Source organism: Alosa alosa, chromosome 15 (genome assembly GCF_017589495.1).
Source record: "Alosa alosa isolate M-15738 ecotype Scorff River chromosome 15, AALO_Geno_1.1, whole genome shotgun sequence".
Classification (NCBI taxonomy): domain Eukaryota; kingdom Metazoa; phylum Chordata; class Actinopteri; order Clupeiformes; family Clupeidae; genus Alosa; species Alosa alosa.
Genome location: NC_063203.1, coordinates 6,184,662 through 6,207,553, shown reverse-complemented (window position 1 = coordinate 6,207,553; position 22,892 = coordinate 6,184,662). Strand labels below are relative to the sequence as shown.

General features: G+C 39.4%; 1 protein-coding gene across 2 annotated transcripts; it reads left to right on the top strand.

The window, feature by feature from the left end:
• The first annotated feature begins 1,343 nt into the window (after positions 1-1,343).
• On the top strand, positions 1,344-22,639 carry LOC125308342 (galectin-9-like). 2 transcript variants are annotated; one of them, XM_048264769.1, is made up of 9 exons: positions 1,344-1,490; positions 1,614-1,702; positions 5,361-5,568; positions 21,004-21,123; positions 21,309-21,335; positions 21,427-21,459; positions 21,560-21,598; positions 22,356-22,388; positions 22,505-22,639. In XM_048264769.1, the coding sequence occupies exons 1-9, from the start codon at positions 1,455-1,457 to the stop codon at positions 22,622-22,624; spliced, it is 705 nt and encodes a 234-aa protein (XP_048120726.1). In that variant the 5' UTR covers positions 1,344-1,454; the 3' UTR covers positions 22,625-22,639. The 2 variants fall into 2 exon arrangements, with proteins under 2 accessions (XP_048120726.1, XP_048120727.1); XM_048264770.1 differs by lacking the exon at positions 21,427-21,459.
• Positions 22,640-22,892: the final 253 nt, after the last annotated feature.

Below are 22,892 nucleotides of genomic sequence, written 5' to 3'. Positions count from 1 at the left end.
AGCCTATCTTGACATGTCTTTAAGTTTTGGGTTACAATATACAGGTAGTGGGCTCTCTGTTGATTTTAATGAGTAGGCCTAAGCCTAAAGTTACAGCATTTCTATCACAATTGACCAGACTTTGACCTTTTGTCTTCTTTAAACAAAATTCTGGCTATGATTGTTCCTTGTATTGCATCATGAGCCATCACTGCACCTATTGCATTCTACTGTTATTAGCCTTAAGCCTAGCTCAGTCATTATGTTGTACCACATCACCCTCCATTAGAAGTGCAATGAGCTGCATTGAGCATAATAAACTGCATTTAGAATTCCAAATCCATATTTCCAGATATTTTGGTAAAAGTAACTTAAAAGTAATACAATAGTAATGTAATGCCTTACAATTCAGAGACAGTAATATTATAATGTAATGAATTACTTTGAAATGACAGTAATAAGTAATACATAATATATTACGATTTTGAAGTAACTTGCCCAACACTGATTAAACCACATGTCACTGCTTGACTAAATAAAAAATATAGGCTACTGAACGTGCATGGACATCGTCATAGTTGACAGAAATTACGATACTGATTATATAATAACCTATAGGTCCAAATCTAAATGTTTGGTTTCAGTTTATGAAGTGTTGCTACAGCATGATACTGTGTGTTTGTTATTTATGGGGGGGGGAATCAGGGGGGGATTTTGGTATCGGTGGGCTTGTGTGGGTGTTGGGGGTCGGTCCAGTAGTGGGCCGGTCCAGGAGAAAATTGCCAGGGCCGAATTTTGTTCCCAGTCCGACCCTGGGCTATAGGATTAAATGCAGGACATAATGAACCAGATAACCAATCTGTGATACAGCTTCTTCTCATTCTTCCATTTGCATATTTCCATCTTCTTTCATCTTATGACCAGTGTTACTCCAGATTGGTGTAAATTCCTCCATGTATGTCATACATGGAGGAATTTATGACATACATGCTAAATGCAGACGTTGTGTCTCTGTAGAGCAAGTTGCAATAACACGCATTGACGCACGTTGGATAGGATACTAAAAACGTAATGCCAGTAATGTCTGTACCGTTACTTTTGCCACTTAAGAAAATGGGATGCTAAATGAGTAAATAAAGGGAGCTGTGAGGTGAGATGATCTCAGCTCAGCGAAGAAACTCGATTACAGAGAATCGCTGACAAAACATTGGCACAGCAATCCTCTCTTGAACCATGCCTTATTGGAAGTGAAAGTCGCAGATAGGGCTATCTGTATCAATAAATACAACAGGGAACGAAAGCAAAACGCGGACACAGATTGGTATGATTTCCGCGAAGTTACACACTGCTTTTTCTCTCTCCGCCCCTCTTCTCCTGTAGCATTTAATCAGTGATCTGTTTCACTTTGTAGCGCCTAGTTAGTGCCTTACAACTAGACACGTTTACCCTTTAGAAGGAAAAGTTATTTTTTAAGAATGGCCTTTTATCCACAGGAGCCGTTTTACAACCCGGTGAGTCGGCTAAATGCTTATCTCATATTGTTGATCTGTCCATTAAGTAGACGTTTCTCCAAACTAGGCTAATATCAGTCTGTTCCTTACTGTAGTTTACTTGTACTTTCTTTTCTCCTCCAGGTGATCCCCTTTAATGGGTCAATTCATGGACGTCTACAGGAAGGCAAAAGTATCATTATATCTGGCCGAGTCTTTCCAGGAGCAAACAGGTTTGTTGTTTTCTAACCTGAGCCAGACACGCACACACAGAGCAAATGAAAATAGTGCTTCGTAGACTGTTTCGTGTAGGCCTACAGTTAGCACCACACGCATAAACAAAAATAGCCTTTATTTTAAATAATATATTTTCACAATATATTTTGAAATATATGTAAATATCCGAAATTGGCCCAAGAGTAGGCCTATATATTTTTAAAAACATATTTCAATACGGTGGGGAAAATAAGTATTGAACACGTCAACATTTTTTTCAGTAAGTATACTTCCAGTGAGGCTATTTGCATGACATTTCCACCAGACATTAGTATTAACTTAGGTAATCCACACATATAAAAAAATTCAAACATTAATGTTCATGAGTAGAGTTATGAGTAAAAAAGTGGAATGGCACAGGGAAAAAGGAACGAGCTGGAATCTATACATAGTTAGAGAGTAATTATCCCTCCTATCTGAGCAAATTAATGTAAGCTGGGTTAGTACATATTGATGAGCTATAGAAAGGTTTTTCGTTACCAAGTTGTCACACAAGAAACATGTAATGATGGGTAAAAGCAAATAGCTCTTCCAAGACCTTTGCAACATAATTGTTGCAAAACATATCAGTGGAACTGGTTACAGATGCATTTCAAAACTTCAGAATCATCCAGTAAGCAGTATTGGAGCCCTTATCTGCAAGTGGAAGGAATATCACTGCATCATCAATCGGCCATGCACAGGATCTCCTCACAAGATTTCTGACCAGGAAGTAGAAGAAGGATAGTCAGAAGTGTAGCCTATAAGAGCCAAGGACCACTCCAGAAAGACTTGGAGGCAGCAGGTTCAATTGTTACTCCACCGCCATGGCCTCTATGCACGCTCACCCCACATGACTCTATTACTGAAGAAAAACATGTCGAAGCTCATTGAAAGTTTGCTACACAACATTTGGACAAGCCTATGAAATACTGAGAGAATGTATTCTGGTCAGGTGAGAGCAAAATGTAACTCTTTGGATGTCATACTACACACCATATTTGGAGGAGAAATGCATCACCCTAAAAATACCATACCAACAGTGAAGTTTGGAGGTGGAGGCATCACAGTGTGGGGCTGTTTTTCATCTCATGGTACTGGCAGACTTCATACAGTTGAAGAAATGATGAATGGAGCCATTTTTCTGGGAGAATCTTGCCATCCACCAGGACAATGAGGATGAGACATGGCTAGACCTTCCAGCAAGACACTCTTGAATTTCCCCTGGGGATCAATAAAGTATCTATCTATCTATCTATCTATCTATCTAGCAGGACAATGATCCAAAGCATTCAGCAAAGGAAACTCTCAATTGGTTTTTAGAGAAAGGAAATCAAGGCCCTGACTTAAATCCAATTGAACAGTTTTGGAAGTTACCTGATCAGGATTTAAGAGGGACCCCTGGAATCTTCAATATTAAAAGACTATCTGTTTAAAAGAATGGGCCAAAATCACATCTGAATACTGCGACTGATTAGTTTCGTCATAGAGGAAATGCCTTGAAGCTCTCATTACAAATAAAGGGTTTTCCACAAAGCTTTTTTTCCTGTGGCATTCCACTTTTTTACTCATAACTCTACTTAGGGACATTAATGTTTGGAAAAATGTTGACGTGTTTAATACTTATTTTCCCCGCTGTATATTTTTTCTGTATACATGGATTTCTATGCAACGTCACGAAAACATGTGTGTGCAACTAAGAGGCAGAAAGCACCATAAACAGCATAGAGTAGGGCTCTCCATTAAAAGAATAAAATGAGTTTTTGTGCTGAAAACTGCACCAATTCGAAATCACGATGGTTAGAGAATGTTCAATATGTTCAATATCCCTAACGGAATGCAGAGGCGATTCTAGAGTCTGTGGGGGCCCTAAGCAAAACTTCCTAGGGGGCCCTACCACTGATCTATAAAGAACTATCTTTATAGATCAGTGTTCATCACCATTATGTTAGGCTATAAATAATCTGACAGCAACGAAAATTTTATGAAATAAAAAACTTTTTTTATTTCAAATTTTCCAAACATTATTACAATATAAATGTAAAGAATAAAAATATACAAATAAATAAATAAAATAGAATGAAATAGAATACATTACTTTAAACCCAATATAAATTTTGTACAAAATAGAAAGTATAGAAGTGAAATAGCTTTATTGGGGTCCTATACCCAAAATTAGTAATTAATTTATCTTGATGAACTCTGTTTTATCTCCCCTTTCAATATTGTGAAAAGTAAATGTGGGTACTCCAACACTAGGCTCTAGGCTACAATAATTTTGGAATTGATGGACAGTTTAACATGGAGCCTGACGCTGTCGCTGTTTGATTTATATTGATAGAATATTATACCATACGAAACACAGTGGCGCCTTCAATGTGGCCTATCTGCTCCAAACAGAAGCACAAAAGTGCAATATTGAAGCACTGGCTTCAATATGCACAGCTAGGATCCAGTGCATTCTGGTGTGCTTTATTTGTTTAAGCACCCACTTGCAGTCTTATTGGTGAATAGGCTATTTGTAAATCGATATTGTAAAATAAAATATTTTAAAAAATTGGACAGGCAGAATAATTATAGATTAAACTTGAGGTGTTTGTGATATTTTAATTCCATGTCGCCTGAGCCGACAGGGTTTTTTTTTTTTTTTTTTAACAATAACCGGGAGTTTAGAACTGTGTTAGTGTTTATTATCTTCATGACTATAGGAGGAAGGCAGACAGAGCCTAGGCTATTTGGAAGTGTCTGTGTTAGTTTGAGGACAAGAAACGGTGCATCAAAGTGTACAAAAATGAATGCGTTATGCTTGGTGCTTAGCCTAATCGCATTGCAATTAACGCGTTATTGCTGACAGCCCTAATACAAACATAACGTTAACCATCTCCTTGCTTAACTAGTTGTAACTGTTGCTAGATAGCTCAAGTTTATTGTCATTTAGATGTAGCAAATCATGTTCAATCTTTCTGCCATTAGCCTACAGTAGGCTACTATAACTTCATTGAGTCAATGCCAAACTTCGATGTTGATCCGTCATCACTTTGCACCCTCTGCACCCTTGATTGACATTTACCACAGCCTAAATATGTGCGGATTCTTTGAACTCTTTTGAACACAGATTCGCTGTTTATAAGGCCATAGCATACATGTACAGATGTACTGTTCGTACAACAGGACAGGAGCAGGCAAAATACACCATTCAATGTCTATAGACGAAATTCTCGCTTGTCCCACCGTCAAACGTGGTGAGACCAGGTCTCGGGGGCCCCCTAGCGGCTCGGGGCTCCAAGCAGTTGCCTGCCTTGCCTGTTGACAAGGTGCGCCTCTGACGGAATGCATGTCTTCGCCAAAAATGACAAAATACAATGTTATATTAATAATGCAAATGAATGGCAAACTCTGAAATATAGCCCGAAATGAGATGTTATTATCATTGAGACAACAGTGGTATACAAAAAAAATCCGATTGTAGCTTACAGCAGCCGTCTATTTAGGTTAAGTTTATTATTGTGGACGGCCACCAAGCGTCTTCTGCCCCACGGCCGCGCGCGCATCTAGTTTTGTTAGTAAACGGAAAACCCGTGTATGGGACAAGCTGATGACCACTGAATTTCTCTCTCTCTCCATTTACACATACAGATTCCACGTGAATCTACAGTGCGGTTCGGCAGCAGGGGCAGATGTCGCCCTTCACTTCAACCCGAGATATGATGCCAGCCCTGGTTATGTGGTGACCAATACCTTCCAGAACTCCAGATGGGGCCAAGAGGAGCGAAAGCATCCAACTCCCTTTCCGCAGGGATCATGCTTCAACCTAATGATCCAAGTTGGTCGGGACTCATTCAAGGTGGGTGCGACTAATGGGAGTGTGATGATCTAGATCAGTAGTTCTCAAACTGTGGTAGGGCCTACGGGTAGAGATACTCTAGTGGTACTCCAGGAGTCTCCAATATTATTTTTTTTTATAAAGATGACGATCAACTTCAAATTATATAAAAAATATATAGGCCTACCATTCAAAATCCTTAACCACGCGATCACTGAAGTTAAATTTAAACTATTTTTTTGTCTTTCACGAAAAAAAGTATATATATACTGTAGTGTAACGATGCATTGGACTATGTAAGTTCCAAATATGAATGTAATTCTGCGGCATAAAGCAGATGTATTTGTTTATTGTACAGAAAAATAAAAATGACATGTCAAGCAGTCAATTGACTACATTGCAGTCAAGAAGTAGGGCAAATTAATTTACGAAACCAAAACGTGGGTCATAGTTGTCTAAGCCTCTATAGAGTAGCCTGTTAAAAACGTCTCAGAAGCCTACCCAAGGCTACAGATTAATTCTGAACAGTTATTTCTCACTGGCTCAATTATCACATCACTGTTTTGATTTGCGTAGTTGCGTTAACCCAACACTGACAATAATGTAGACAGCAAATTTCAATTTCCGTTACCACCGTGTAGTCAAGCCTTAAGCCATACCCAAGTAGCCTAAATCGAGGTAAATCGAGCTTTTTCAGAAGGGGCGGCAGGCAGAGCGATGTACAGTGGCAGAGCGACGCACAGTGGCTGAGAGTGGTACTAAAGCTTCACGCAGCTTCACGCCACGTAATGCGCGACTGAAGTGGCCATTTGAAAGTGATGCCCATATATATACATGTAGTCTGACCAGAATTCTAGGAATAATACCACAGAAGTAGGTAACGGTTGAGAATATAAAAATATAATTATTTTACATGTATTTCATGGAGAACAGTTTGAGAGCACATGCAACACTTAGTAAGCCTTCCCCCACAGTTAGCTAGATCAACCACAGCTTCTAACCATCCACCTTCTGAGACAGAGCAGGGGGGTTACAACCAAAAAAGGATTCAACGACCAAACAAAAGATCAAATACACTCAGGGCCTCAACAGGTGCCAAATAAAAGATTCAAACTCAAGCAAACGTGCCACAAACATAAGCCCCGCTCCACCTCCCAACAATCGTATACATGCACTAGACGCTGGGTTAGACAAAGACACTTATAGGGAATGGTTTGACAAAACAAACAAACAAACAAACAAACAAACAAGGGTCATTCTATAATGCAGGGTAGGCCTACATTTCAAGTATAGAAAGAAACCAAAAAAATACAATGAGTTTTTATCATTAAACTTTTTTTTATAGTCATAGAACACACTTCCAAGTTAACATGACAAGTATTTGCTGAGCTTAAACCTGTAAGACTTCAACTATTTATTTGAAAAAATTATGAAATAACAGAAAAAATGGTCAACTCTGTTAGAGACAAACTCAGTAAATTATGCATATTTAGCAAATGTGATACATTTTTAAATTATGCCTTCCCGAAGAGAATGTTTGTCTCTACAGTCACTGTAGCAATTTTGAATTTGATAAGATTGCTACTTTTTGTCCTGAAAAAAAAAAAAACACATTCCACTGGCAAGTTTCTAAGAGGTGCATATTTTCTTAAAAAAAGGTACCTTCTACATAATAAAAAAAAACCTTGTGGTAAAAATATTAGTTGTAACACATATTCTAATATACATTTGAAACAAAAAAAAACATATTTAGTCATCATTTTGAGAGCAAAATCTTAAATTAACAGAGTTGACAGCACATCATTGCCAACTCTGTTATTATTAATCTATGCACAATTACCACAGAATTAACAGAGTTGACGATCACGGAGTTGACATTTCCCATCATTTTGTGGCTTAGCTCCACATCCTAACCTCAAACTGCATGATATGTATAAAACCAGAATTGAATGGCTTTTAATCATATTTTTTTTCAAAATTGACATCTCTCTGTGTAGGCATCATGCTTCATATTCAAAGTCTGTGTAGATTTTAAGCAGTTTTATAACAGAGTTAACAGAGTTGACAAGAACTTTGAGACGGACCAAAATTAGATATTTTTTTAAATCTTGCATAATACAGCAAATGGACATTGTATATAACTGATGTTATAACAGTTAGTAAATTAATCTCCAAAAAATAGATTGTTAGACTTGATAACATCATGTTTAGTCAAGTTGAATGCATGGCTCTGAGACAGTCAATAATATGGGGTGTAGAAGTAATTAAGTTAATATTTTGTGGATAAATTGGGTCTAAAATAATAAAGCATTGTTATTGGTGAAAGGGTGTCTTATTAGCATAATTGTTCAAAATAGATTCCATAAAGATTTATTTTTTTTTGATAATAACTAAATCTTTATCATGGAGACGGGAAATGTACCCTGAATTATAGAATGACCCATAAACCTGCTAATCAGCGCAGTAGTAGTTCACTCAGTTAACTCACACAAGCTGATCTATCTATCAGCAATTACCACCGCTGCTGGCTAGCAGAAAAGAAAACACAAGCATATGCATACACAATCACATATAACCAAAAGAAAAGACAAAAGAACACAAGAGGAACAGCGAAGCAACAAAGCCTCTACGCTGCCATCCTCTCAGAATCCCCCATAGTCTCTACAACAGACAAAAGTAACATCAGCAGCGTATCCTCTAAAAGGTTAACATGCAGAAACTAAACAGATAAAATTCCCATTACCTGCAGAAGCTGAAATTACTCACATACATACCACCGGACAAAGTACATCTGCTTACATCTGTTACAAAATAAAACAACTTTTATAAAAACAGTTCACAACCTCTCCACAAACAGAGAATAAAAGAGGCCTAGTAACATACCTCAAGGCAAGGAGAAAACCAGCAACCTCCTTCGGCTGGTTGCACACTTGGTCTGAGGAGCAGCAGCACACAGGTGCTGACAATCAGTGGCACTCATCATCATTCCCTCCCATCCCTCCTGAAGTTGAAGTCCTGAAGCACCTAACCCCTCACTGCTCCCCAAGTGCCGCAGTAGCAGGCAGCTCACTGCGTCAGGATTAGTGTGTGCTTCACCTTAGAGGTCTGCACTCCCGCGGTAGACCTGCGGGTCCCGACGCAAAAGAGTGCGGTGCGGGATAACTTTTGAAAGCTCTTTACTTCACCTCACTGTGTGTTCACTGTGTGCTGAGTGTGTTTCACTAATTCACAGATTGGGATAAATGCAGAGACCAAATTTCCCTCAAAAGAGTATATATTTATACTTATACTAGGAAACCTAAATGGATTTGAATGTTGACCCGCCGTGACCGCCAGACTGTCGCAATGGGGGTCTTTCCTCTGATTGCGGTTCAGCTTCCAGACAGACTCATATGGGTGCTCAAGTAATGCCACAGTTGGCCCACCTTCATCATTTTCCTCTGGTTCCCAGGTAGATGGCTCACTGTTTGGCCAGGGGTTCTGTGGCAGCGGCAGCAGTGCCGCTCTCATCTCGGTCCTGTGTACTCGCTTCACGGGACCCTTCTGGGACACTGGCGCAACAGAATACACCACTCCTCGATCTCCAGGAGCACACATCACTTTATACAGACAGGGATTCCAAACATCTTGTATTTTATTCCTGGTCTTTCAAGTAAACCAGATCACCTTCCTTAAATCCTTTGTCATTCACCCTGGAATACTTCTGATCCCGTTGCAACACCTTTTGTTGCAGCCTCTCTCGAACTTGGGCATATGCCTACTGCAGACGCTCTTGGTGCTCATGCACCCAGAAATCAGGAGCTTCTAGTCCAGGGTCTCTGACACTTTCCCTTTCCCTTTCCCTGAGGATGATAGACAGTGGTGCGGCTCGACAGGGTGCCCCATACACACTAAACCAATGACGCACAAGAACATCCGCAACAGTGCAGGCCTTTTGGTCTCGAGTGGGAATTGCCTGTGTAAACTTGGAGAAGACATCAGTGAGCACCAGTATGTTTACCATCACTTGCTGATTTCATGGGGTCTCATAGCTTGTAGTGTCCCAAGGTAGGTCCTTATTTTAAGCTGGACAGCCTTGGCCAGGATACACCGTCTGCACTCCTTGCACCACCTTTCCACATCCTTCCACATACCTGGCCAATAACAGCGACTCTTCACCAGCTCCGCAGTTCTATCAACCCCCTGATGGCCATGTGCATCATGCAGGCTGGATATCACCACCTTCTGGAGACACTGAGGTAACAACTGAGCCACCTCCCGATGACCATCTTGAGTGTAGATTAGCCGATACAGGCCAGGCAAGCTCTCTCACCGCTCGACCCGCTCCATCCAAATCTCTAGGGCTTGGTGGATGGCCCTCCTTCCACACGGTACAGATGGGGCCAATGATGGGGTCCAGGGCCTGCAACAAAGCTAAATCTGTCTGTGAACACTCTGGAAAAGCCGATATTTCTGCCCCCATCACCCCAACCTGTTCATGTGGGGGCCGCATCCATCCTTCCCTTAGGCACGGTGGAACCTCAATCCCGGGAAAAGTCTTTGCAATGACTTGCCGTGACAGACCATCAGCGTTTCCATTGATACGTCCAGGACGATATTTTATGGTATTGATATTTTAGGTTGAAAGAGGGCAGTTGTGACAACCATCTCTGCTTCAGTGCGGCAACTTTAGAAGTTTGCAAGTGACACAAGGGGTTATTATCTGTGTACACAGTGAAGGAATTGCCCAGCAAATATTCCCTGAACTTCTCACAGACGGCCCATTTCAAGGCAAGACATTCTAACTTCATTGAGGCCATCCTTAAAAATATTTTTGTTTGCAGTAACAGCCAAAAAAAATTAAAAATGGGTCGGTAGGTAGGTCAATATTTGTTTTTTCAAGATTCAAAGTAAAAAAAAAAAAGTACAATTTTGGTCATGGTGATTACTTAGGAATGAATTTACACAAATGTGCATATCATTGACGTAACTGACTGGGTCTTCAACCCGCGTGCCTTCAGGCGCACCATTGCAAACCTCATTCTGATGCAGGTTATATAGACCAGCCTTTCTCAAACTTCTTTGACCTGAGGTCCGGTCATGGCAGACTTTGGGTCATAGGGCTCATCTACATGTACCCAGAAAGAAGGCTACAATAGCTCTTGGCCACGTTATATTGAAATTTGACTATACAATACTCAATGCTATACAGTGTATTATACAGTCTCTGCTCTGTTTCTAAGGAAGTTCCAAAAAACAACGTCGTTCTATTAAGTTTCGATAAAATAAATAAATAGCCTTCCAACAGGTTGAAGCGAGCTTTGATACCAACGTTATCGATTAGTTTCAGTTTCTCTCGCGCAGACGCCAAGACTGAATGAATGCTCATACCACCACTTAATTGTAGGGCTCCATGTTTAATGACATCGATAGCAGAAACGCTTTTGTTTTTTTTTTTCGTCGATCCGCGGTTTCTTGATCAACTGCGCAGCAAATTATCAGATGAAGCACCGGGCCTAATTTCACTCCCGACTCCCGCGGACCAGCAGTCTCCATGTTGCGGACCCATATTTTGAGAAATGCTGAATAGACCACAACCAATTTCAATACTCCGACACGGTCACCGTTAGACTAGGGGAGGAGGGATGAAAAAGATCTGGCCACAGTTCTTCCAGAACTTCGTGCCAAGTAAAAGCGTTATCAGTTTGTGTGAATGAAACGGAAGCGTAGGCCATAGTGTGACATGCGTAAAAAACCAATGGTGTAGAGATGACGCCACAGGTTTTTTTTTTTTAAGTGAGCCACGTTTGCATGTAGGCAATTTATATTCACAATACTTGGGCCTACTAAAAGAAATATTATTTTATTGCATTTGTATTGGTTGTTTAGAGTAAAAAAAACAATCGGTCGGTATTACGCGAAGTTTACAACCGGCAAGTCGGTCGGACTAAAAGGGGAAAAAAATAAATATTTGGGTCGGTTCTAAATTGACAGGGTCGGTCGGGTTACGGCAAACGAAAATATTTTTAAGGATGGCCTGAACTGTAATTGTCCATATTTCTTTCCCCTTTCCTCAAACAACGACTTGCAAAAGCAATTGGGCGCAACTTACCCTCCTGCTCTTGAGAGAGGACCACTCCGAGCCCATCAAAGCTGGTATCTATTTCCAGCACAAATGGCTTCTGAAAGTTTGTATAGGCTAAAACAGGTGCAGTTACAAGTCTCTCTTTCAGGGCTTGGAAATCCCATCCCACAAGCCATCCAGAGAAAGATGAGGTGTCTTACCCCTTCGACGGGTGCTGCACAGTCTGGCCACTAGGGCATGGAGAGGTGCCGCTAATTTTGCCGCTCTGAACTTTCCTGCCAGGTTTATGACGTAAACCGCTACATCTCAGCTCTGGCATTGCCTAAACTCATCGTGTGGGAAATCAGATTATCTGTCAATATTGGGCTTTGAAAGTAAGGGATATTTGCTCAGTAATAGTAGGCCTATAGAGGATAATAGAGTTAACCATATGAATTAAAGTTATTTTATGTAAGAAAGAGCATCGGCTATATGACAGCAGTAGGCTACATGATCAACGTATATGCCTTGTTTGCTCAGAAGTGAGTGTAGTAAAGAAGCAAATCACCAAACAACAACATGATAGCTGACCCATGCAGAAAAAAACATGTAAACAATACAGTAGTTCAATATGCCTCTTAGTGGAATTGTGGGATACATTTCAAATGCTTTATTTCTTCCTTCCTGTTTTTGTTAACTTATCAACCTATCCTTGTGGAATAGTGGAATATTGGTAGCCAATAATAAAAACTACAGGATAAGAGCTGAAATGTTGCCATATTTATCCAATTTTCTACCACGACTAAAAAAGTGGGCTTGGCCCTGAAACTCCCGGGCTGAAAAGTGGCCCCACTCCGGCCCTGATTAGGGGTCATGTAGCCTAATGTTTTTGTTGTTCTCTTGGTTACACTTCATGTACGTTCGATGGACTTCAAAATTACATAGTTGCTCTCCGTGGCGCTGACGCTTGTAAGACCCGCTGTTGCGGGCATGTGTAGCCTATGTTGTAAAATTATGTTATGATGAGTTTAATAAAGGGCCCGGTCATGTGCCCCGCCCCCGGCTCTGACTTGTTCCGCCACTGACAGGAACCATAGTGAGTGTGCCAGCTGTAATCTTAACGCTTACCCTGCACCCTCACCTTATGTGCTTTTAGGGACTGCAAGATGGCTTCTGTTTTTTGGCAACAGCGGAGGGCTTTTTTCCAGGCCGGGGTCGCCGATAACACCTGAGGGGCCTGAAATTCCCAAACAAGGCAGAATAACAATGTTTAATTACATTCATGCCTAGAACACCTGGCACTTTTACCTTCTGCTCTTGTAATGCAGAGAATCTTTGACAACCAGTTCCCCACAGTTAGGAAGACACACATCAAATACAGTAACATTAATGTCTACATATCCCACATAAGGAATATCCAACCCATTTGCAGCCTTGAGACCTAACCACCCGCAAGATTGAACCCCGCCACTGCAAAGACCCAAAGGGTGTTGTTTAAAAAAACTCTCAGCCAGGGGCGCAGAAGATATTTTGAAAGTGAGGGGGACCAAATTGTGAACACAAACCCATAGTGAGATCAGATTTCCAGATATCGGATTGCCACCTCTGGCCCACTTTCGACCATCATATTTTAAACTTGCCAGAATATCAAGATAATACCATTGATTGTTTTCAAACAATTGTTTTCACTACTTGGGCCAATGGTAGAATACTGGTCACTACTTGGGCTAATGGTAGAAAAAAGCAACATGGGATGTTGATATTTTATGAGGCCATGAATGAATCATCATGCCTATGATCCAAACATAGACTACATGATCAAATAGCCTAGTTAGGCCTACTTAAATTGTCTGGTATAAACCAAATCAACTCTCCACTGTGTGTTTGCAGTTAATATTTATGCAACGTTAGAACTTAACAAGTGTTGGCTTAACAAGTTACCAGTCCAGAACACTCAGAAAATTGCAACAGAAAGTGGGTTTTTTGAGTTAATAAACTCCATACTCCAACTCCTGCCCCCTGTTGTTTCCTATGGAGTTGTCCGAGCTAATTTCCGAGTCCCGTTGAGGCTGGACTGTCATTGGCTCATCAGCGTTCTAAGGGTGGCGCTTAGCGACAGGTCAATTGTTCCGACTCAAGGCATTCCAGCCTACGAATAAAAAAATAAATAAAAAAATACTAAATCATGCATAATTAAACAATAACTCAATTTAGGCTACTTGGCTACGCAAAAAGGTTTCCATTACAGCACAACCCCTATTCAATGAAGGGCTGCCTTGTCTCGCAATAAACAGCAGTGGAAATCCCGACACTTTTTCAACTGCATGAAACTTAACAGTGAACCATCAAATATCTTCCAGATTTCAGTGCCCATCAGTCCCAACATTTAGCAATATAATCAAACAGTCCAAAAGTACATTAAATCCCAAACCAAACCGAAAATGCTTTTGATAGTTTACGGGTATGCATGCCGCTCCAAACGAAATGCATGTCTAAAGCCTGCCTCGAATACCAGCCTGCCTCAAATAAAGATGATGATAAATGATTTATGCCGCTAGCGAAGCGGTCATATAGGGATTGTCAAAGTTTTTTTTTTTTTTTTTTTTTTTTTTCCGTCATCTACTTCCTGAATTTTTGGTCAACGATACCCGGGACACCGAACCACCGGGGCACATGAAATTTGGTGGGTATGTAGCCCCACTAGACTTTTATGGAAAAATTCTGTTTCATCCCCGAGCGCTCATTTTTTTGTGTACATATGGGTTACATACATTTAAAATTGTTATAATGTGAAAATAATTTGACAAATTATTTTCAAATATCATTTTCATCAAACCCTAATCTTAAAGTTTTGGATTTATTATGACCGCCGCGCAGGTCATATAGGTTTAGTCAGATTTTTTTTTTTTCTTTTTCGCATGTCCAAATTTCCGTCAAGGATTCCCAGGACACTGAAAGACCGGGGTAGACGAAACTTGGTGGGAATGTAACCCCATATGGATAGCATGGAACCATTTTTCGTTTTGATCTGTAGCCCCCCCGCTGGACTGCACCCCCCGAAAGGAGGGTAGGGCAGACACAGTGTTCTGTGAATATCTCAAGAACCGTAAAGTTTAGGAGGATCATTTTTTTTTTGTATTTTGATCTCAAGGGGCCATGTCAACCCATTCCATAACCACTTATTTCATGTATAGCGCCACCTAGTTAAACACAAAAAAAGTAAAAATGAGGTGTTGTAATCGCAGGTATCTGTGACCTAACATAGTCAAAACAAAAATATCTTGAGAACCTTAGGGCCTAGGATGACCAATTTTTTTCGTATGTTTGCCTCCAGGGGTCATGTTAACCCATTCCATGTGCACACATGTGCATAAACAGATACACACGCACACACATACATTCACAGTAATCATACGTATGACACATACTCACACAGTAGACATATGTACGCATGCATTCATGCACATGCACAAACACACATACGCAGGCAAACACACAAGCAAGCACGCACACACACACACACACACACCCACACACATAAACATAAATGTGTACACGCACACATGCACACAATTCAAGAATTTCTCAGAATTGAACTAATCATGTTTTGGTACTTGTTGTCTAGCAGATACCAGTGATAATTGAGTGTGAAAATGCTATTTAGTGAGACAGTTAGAATCATATAGGTCTTTCAGCGTGATTTATTTTTGTGGAAAAAATGTGCTGGACTGGGCGGCGGTCATATTTTGTACCGCTCTGCGGTACATCTAGTTTAATTTTGAAAGAGTATTAACTGAATTTGGGTAAAATTGTCAACACAGTGTAACCACAAAAACATGAACCAAATAATTACACTTGCTGAAAAAAATGTGAAATTCTCTCCAAAATCCCTTCTAAAATAATCTGCCATGATCTTGCACAAGAACTTTTATATATTTAATACAAGTAATGAAACCCCATTGTTCTGAATGTTTGAATTAATATGGGGAATCGTGTCTGTCACATCAACCACTTAAAATGTCAAGTGGTGTAACCACCATTTAAGGAGCAATTTTGTATGAATTGTGTCAGAGAATCATGTGACAGGAAATAATGTCATAGAGAAGGACCCTTCAAGACCCCAACTGCTATGAGTCAAGGTTAGCAACTCTCTTCAAGTAACATAATAGTGTTTTTAGGCCATGGCCAGGCAAGCTTAGGTTACATGTCAAATGGTATGACCTTTTAAAAATGTTGATAAATCATAATAATCATAAAATATTCAATTTAATGTAAAAACTGTGTTTGCATATTCACATAAAGGTGAAGTGTGTACATAGTTGTCCATAATAATGCCTGCAAATTTTGCTTTTAAATAGAAATGTCAAATGTTGTAACCGGTTACACCATTTGACTCTTTTCTGTTTGAGACCAGTTTGATCAGATTCAGCGCCAAGAGTATGTCATTTTAGGTGCCAATTATATTATTTTTATAATTTAAGATTTTTGAAATGTCAAAGCTTTTCATTTTAAATTTGAACTTCCATAATATTTGTTTTATATTTTATTATGATGTATGTAAACAGTATGTTCAAATTATAAATAAATAATATAAATACATTTATTATATATAAAATGTACCTCTTGTCCCCCAATGGATGCCACTTACAAGCAAGAAAAACTTGTCTCGCCACAGAGTGCATGTGAACGCAGATCCTGCTGTTAGTTGGTTGTTAAATTATCATACCCACTCTTTCACTCACTCTTATTCTCTCTCACACACACTTTGGGCCCTAATTTAGCAATATAAAATGCATGGTCACTAGCAAATAGCGTAAATACATTTAGGGGTTTGTCCAGTCCACATTTGGGGTGGTTTTGTTATCAAACGTCAGGTGCCTGGCGCAAAAAGGTGGCTCTTATGTTTCTTAATCAGTCATGGGTGTGTTTTGGGCTTAACATCCTTTAAACCAATGAGGAGGACATCTGTCATTCCCTTTAACAGCAAGCAGGGCAACTTCAAACAGCGCATCAGTATTTTGATAGTCAGCAGTGTATTTGAAGGAATCTGCTTGCATGCAAGACCGTATGGAACAGGTATTCCACTAAGCCATTCTTTACTAAAACTGAGTAGAGTATAGGCTACACACATCTGCACTTGTCTATTAATTAAACATATAGACAAAGTGAAACTAACTTCACTGTGGTGTCATAGTCAACGACAAATCAGTTATACACAGTTAATTACTTTCAATATTGACTAACAATGGGTTACCATTGCAAAAACATAGCCTGAAAAAAGCTAAACTTCCCACTATAATGTTCGAATGAATCAATAACCTAAGGACATTTATTCTGCAGAGGAATTGCTGCTTACATCTCGTGACAGTGCGTCTTCAGCTGTGTTTCATATGCACCTTTCGCTATAGACCAGCAGGCTTTTCTTGGTCAGTGGCATAATGCTTTTTAGATGGTATAAGATAGCGATTTTTAGATTATGTGCCAGACCACACCTTATGTCGGTAATTGCCACACCCCTGGGCGCATTATTTAATTAAAGTGAAATGTAAGATATGAAAAAACTTTGCGTCAGAATAATAATAGGCCTACTCTTTGCGCCAGGTTTTGCATTGCGAAAATAGGGCCCTTTATCTCACTCTCTTTGAAAATAATGGGTATAGACTGAAATTGTATGAGAACTGAATTGAAATCAAATAGAACACAAGTTTCTTCATTGATGTTATGAAATGATATTTGATATGGAATATGATGAATGACATGAATACATATCAAAATATCCAATTCAGTTTACCTTGATGCCTATTTTCTGTGTCAATTTCTTGTCCTATTGCTATAAACGTTTTATGGTCAATTGGTGTAACCGATTTATGTCAATTGGTGTAACCAGTATTTTGTCTTAAATACTAATAATGTACAGAAAAAAAATCATATGGATAATGATTTAATACTCTACTTTACTGTAATAATGGTTGTTTAAACCATTTTTACTCAAATGGTCAAAGAATAGAAAGAAAACAAGATGTTTACAGCATATGGTCTTGCTCAGTACAATGAAAAACCCATATAATTTAAATTTAGAAATAAATATAATAAAACATATTCTCATAGGATATTACAAAATAAACTAATAATTTCATTAGAGCAATTGCATGAACTCTAGGAGGTGTGAAATATTAGATATTTGTCATTTTTGTGGTTACACCATTTGACAATTTAACAGGCTGTTAGTTCTATCTTTTGTTAAAAAATAGCATATACGTCATATCAAATAATATGAATACAACAGAAATACAAAGTATACACTTTAGCAAACGTCAGGCATGTTTTGTTTTAAAGGTTTAAACATATTTTTAATTTTCTCATCTTACCAACCCTTATCTGTCACTGACCCCCAAACAATGACACCTTCATTTCATTATGGCTGCTTTAGCAACACACCTTAAGCTACTGTGTAGTGGGTCCCATTTAGAAGTGGCTACTTCATTTGCGCTTTCCTTGACTCATGGAGCTGCGTGAATTTTATTACAACTTTTCGCCCACGATATGGCAGTTTAAGTCCGCTTTTGATACTGTAAGGCGAAGCCATTGGTTTCCAAAGGAGATTTTATTTGTGTCGCCAGCATAGCCTATTGACAATTTATGTTGTAAATAGGCCTACCTTATAAGCCTACCTGTAGCTTAGGGAAGCTAACAGGATCTATTAGGATCTAGTTTGTTAGTTACAGTTTTGTCATAACTCCCTGTTGCATTTTTGCATTTAGACTAGCCAGAGCGTGGATATCTCAATCGGAAAATTAAACAATATCGGGTGCCTATGGACTAGGCTGGGTGAACCCAGCCTGATCTGCCCGCTATTTATTTTTTGATTTCTTAAAAGATTGAGCTTGGTCTGATGAAAGCCAGACTAGCCATGGACCTCAGTTACACAATGCAAGGGAACATGAATCAGCCTATATTTGCACGAACAATAACGGACAACAGCTCTTCAACTTTGGCCCGTTAAAATGTGTATGAACAGTCTAGCGACGCATTTCATCAAGGCCCATTTGGACATGTCAGTTATTTGCACCACTGGTTAGATGTAAAACAGCATTTCGTTTCAGACTACTGTTACTTAATTTGTGCATTAACAATAACGTTTCAGACTACTGTTACTTAATTTGTGCATTGACAATAAAGTATTACATGAACTAAAGATGACTAAAATCTTATGTAGAAGAAGAAACATTCACAACAAATCCATCCATCCAAAAATGACCTTTGTTTTTGATAGCTGTTGAAAACGGAATGGAACTGACAGAGATGTTTTTGTTTATAAATACATAAAAAAATAAATAAAAATATAACATTATGCTGATACCTTTTGCTTTTCCCAAATACAATGTAGCCTACAGGTGTAAGTGACCTTTCATCAATCCAGTTGCAATGGATGAACTGTGATGAACTGCCCTACTTGTGATTGTTTAGAGATTTTAAAGGTTTTATAACAATGCTACATCTTCTTTGGCTATTCTACAATCTATTCACCTTTTCAGCACCAGTAGGCTACTTTCTGTGCAGCCGCACACACACACTCAGGCATGCCAAACAAGCATACACAAAAGTTTCAAGAGTGGGGGATGGAGTAAAATATGGAGACAAATTGAAGTGTGATTTATTTTCGCGGAACGGATGTACAGGACTGAGCGGTGGTCATATTTTGTACCGCTATGCTATAAAACAGGACAGGACCCTTTCAAATTATCAATTGGTTTTGCAACCCGTGTTGACTTATTATCAGTCTCCTGTGGCATTGGAGACCTGAGGCTAGGTGGGCGGGTGTTTGATGTACAATAGCGTGCTATGTGACCACTCTTATTACGCTTAAAGCGATGGTTTGGAGTAATTTCACCCTAGGGTCCTTTGCACCATGACCCCGAGCCAAACACCCTCCCAGAACCCGTTTTCCCTTGGTCGAACCCCTGAGTCGAAAGTAGCTGTCAGAAACTTAATGACTTTCTGCAGGCTTATGGAACCTATAGAGTATCTCGTAAATTACCCCACTAATAATGCCCTGAATGGTACGAAACTTCTACAGTAGTACACCTATGTTCTGTACTCATAAAACGAGGCATTGAAAAGTACACCAGGAGTTTATTTAAATAACATTTGCCTGATGGATTCTACTCTCTGCTGCTATCTACCACTGCATCGACGTTACTTCCGTGATTTGGGAAAAGCCCATAAAAGTCCTGTCAGGAAGCATGCATAAGGATGTAGATCCATGAATGCACTAATATTTTGTTCGTAGTACTAGTTTGCAACAATTATTAGTTAACGCTAAGTTGTAAACACTTCGGGAAAAAATATTAAAAACTGGATATACCAAAAAACTTTGATGAAATCGCTTCCTGCCAGGACTTTTACAAGCAATAGCAAATGGTTGACAAGCTAAGCTGTGATGGCAAGCAACGGAAAACATTCATGCAATCATGGCTCCAAACTGGATGTATTAGAAAGAGAAGTGCGGTGAATATGTCGAGCAGAAACTGAAATTGGTGACAATGAGCCCAACACAAGTGACTGAAGCTTCCGTGGCACTTTCCAGCAACAAACAACACAAAACTGTATGTACAATACTGTATACAATATGTGAAATTGGCCTACACCATTGTATTTTAATGCCAGTAATAATGGTGGTAACTTGTACAGACAATTATTTTCTGAGGTGGTAGCCTATTCATCGTGAAAAGTTTGAGAACCACTGATCTATACATCTAGACTAGGAGAGTGGATTGCATACAATTTAGTGAGTGTCCTAGATTCTTGGTGGTTTTGGTTTTTGTTACAATTATAATGTTGCTTAGCCTGACGAGCCAGACCCACATTAAAATGTAGGGACTGGACACTCACCGTTCGCAGTCCTCAGTCCGAGAGGCGGGATAATCAGTTGTCTTTCAAATTCCCTCTGCACGCAATAGGACAGCGGCAGCGCTATGAGTCCCATGCGTTTCCCACCAGCGGAGCTAGTTGGCTAGTTCAAACGTTTGCCAACTTAATAAAAGCTTAACTCGTGTCACACTGTTCGCCAGCAGCAACATCCATCTTATTTGTTTTCAAGTAGCAGGGAATTCAAGCCAAACCGTTGCAACTCTGCCATCAATCATTATGTTAAGCCCACCTAACGACTATACACGATTTCATTGGCCTGATTAAGTTTCGATTTCTGGAGCTCACAAGCCAACGGAGAGTTGCTAGACTAGCCCTGGCAGCAAATGTAATTCGCTGCCGCTAGGGGCGCGTCAAGATTTCTAGGCTAAATGTTCCTCCCATTCTATGGACGGCTATTCAGATTTAATAGATGATATTTGATGGATGTTTTTTTTATTTATTTTGTACACAGACATTCACAGCTTCTTTTGTTCTGATGTCAGATTGCCACTAATGGTAGCCACTTCATGGAGTTCAGACATCGCATCCATTTTGCTGCTGTGGATACGATCCGTGTGGATGGAATGGTGGAGATCAGTTCCATAGCTTTCCAGAGCCCTCAGGTGAGCAAACCTGTCTGAATTTAAAAATGTTCCAAGTTACAGTAGCATGTTACAGTATCAACATTACAGTTATTATGCAGGTTTTTGTCATCAGGCTAGAAGGGTTAGTGTTGGTGCTGAATGATATGAATTATGACTTCCAAATCCAAAACCAAAAATACATATTTCACATTTGTCCTTTTCAGCCCTGCACCCCCCAGCCTGCATACCCTGTAAGTAATCTGTTCTGTTATGAAACCAACAAAAAGCTTGTGGAGCTTCTCTTTAGTTTGGTCAGCTTGTAATAACATCATGTCATTGCAGCCACAGTGTGCTTTCCCGCCGCATAGATATCCTGTAAGTGTGTGTGTGTGTGTGTGTGTGTGTGTGTACTTTTGCATTGATTACACTGATACTTTTTGTAAGCATGTAACTTTAAAAGTGACTGTTGTTGCAGCCACAGTATGCTGTTCCTGGCGTCCCAGCTGGATATCCGGTAATTGTTGTGTGTTGTTAAACCAATCACAAGTTATTCAATTCAATTTGTATGAGTAGCATACAAAGTGATATTCTGTAGGAGCGCTCTAATCATAACAATATTAAAATGATGATGACACAAGATATTCTTACAATTTTTTTTAATACAGATACACATACAGAAGACAACAAACAAAATACAACCAAAGACATAAAAATGAGTAATAATGGATAAAAAGGAACATCAAAACAGACATTAACTAACAGACATTGACATTAATAAAAAATAAAGACAAGACAAACATCATCATCATCAACATCAAGCATTTTTTATTCAGGGAGAAATTGACTGAGCATCAAGCTCTTTTACAGCAATGTCCTGAGTTACAAAACATACAACAACAATAATCAAAATAACAAAACAAGAACAATACAAATATACAAAAGGCAAATTAAAACAAGAATAAAAATAGTGAGAAAAGAAGAGGGGAAATATGTATATATGTATAAATAAAATAATAAAAACATGTGATGTTTATGTGCATCACCTGTTGTTGGCCTGTTACTTCTATAGGTTTATGACTTCTTACAGTATTTTTCAGTTGCTGCGTGGGTGTGTTGTGGCAAGGGGTCAGGGTTAGAATATGCACTGTAGTAATGAGACATGACAGATGTTTATCACCCGTTTTGGTCCGTAGGGTCTGACTCTGTCTCTATTTTCATTTGTCTCCATTCGTCTTATGTTGCCGTTCATGTTGTGCTTTTCTTATCCTCAGGTTCCTTCTCCATATCCGCCACCAGTAGTCTATGTAAGAATATTTATATCTCACATGACCTATATTTCTAAATTCCATTTGGTGATGACTTTAATGTGCAAACCTGTTACTTTATGGCTGAATAGTCTTGTGATATCTCCTTATAAAAGACAGTGCCATACAAAAGCGTCATAAATGGTGGATTCTACCCTGGAAGGACTATAACAATCCAAGGTGTGATCAACGGCGCTGCCAAAAGGTTAGACACTAACAAATCCGGAATAGTGTAGACATGGCCAGAATAGAATAGGCCTATAGAATAGGCCACAACGTAGGCTACATTAACATACAGTTTGTCTGTGTCGGGCTTCTGAGACTTCTGTTGAGTAGGCCTACCAGGTTTGATTCATGAATGCGTCACTCAGAAAAGAAACGTTGTTGTTTGTGTGCGCTTCTCATACATCTGATTTGACACTAAGATCCCCAAAAAATATTGCCGACCCACCATACTGGCTAATCTACGGAGCCCCTAAGGGGACATGAGCAAAACAAATCTAA

What these genes read in the sequence shown, in the direction of transcription:
- LOC125308342 (XM_048264769.1), top strand. Translation starts at nt 1,455, where the DNA reads ATGGCCTTTTATCCACAGGAGCCGTTTTACAACCCG. An exon ending in TTGGTCGGGACTCATTCAAG is followed by an intron (nt 5,569 to 21,003) that starts GTGGGTGCGACT and finishes TTCTGATGTCAG; the next exon opens with ATTGCCACTAATGGTAGCCA. An exon ending in GCGTCCCAGCTGGATATCCG is followed by an intron (nt 21,599 to 22,355) that starts GTAATTGTTGTG and finishes TCTTATCCTCAG; the next exon opens with GTTCCTTCTCCATATCCGCC.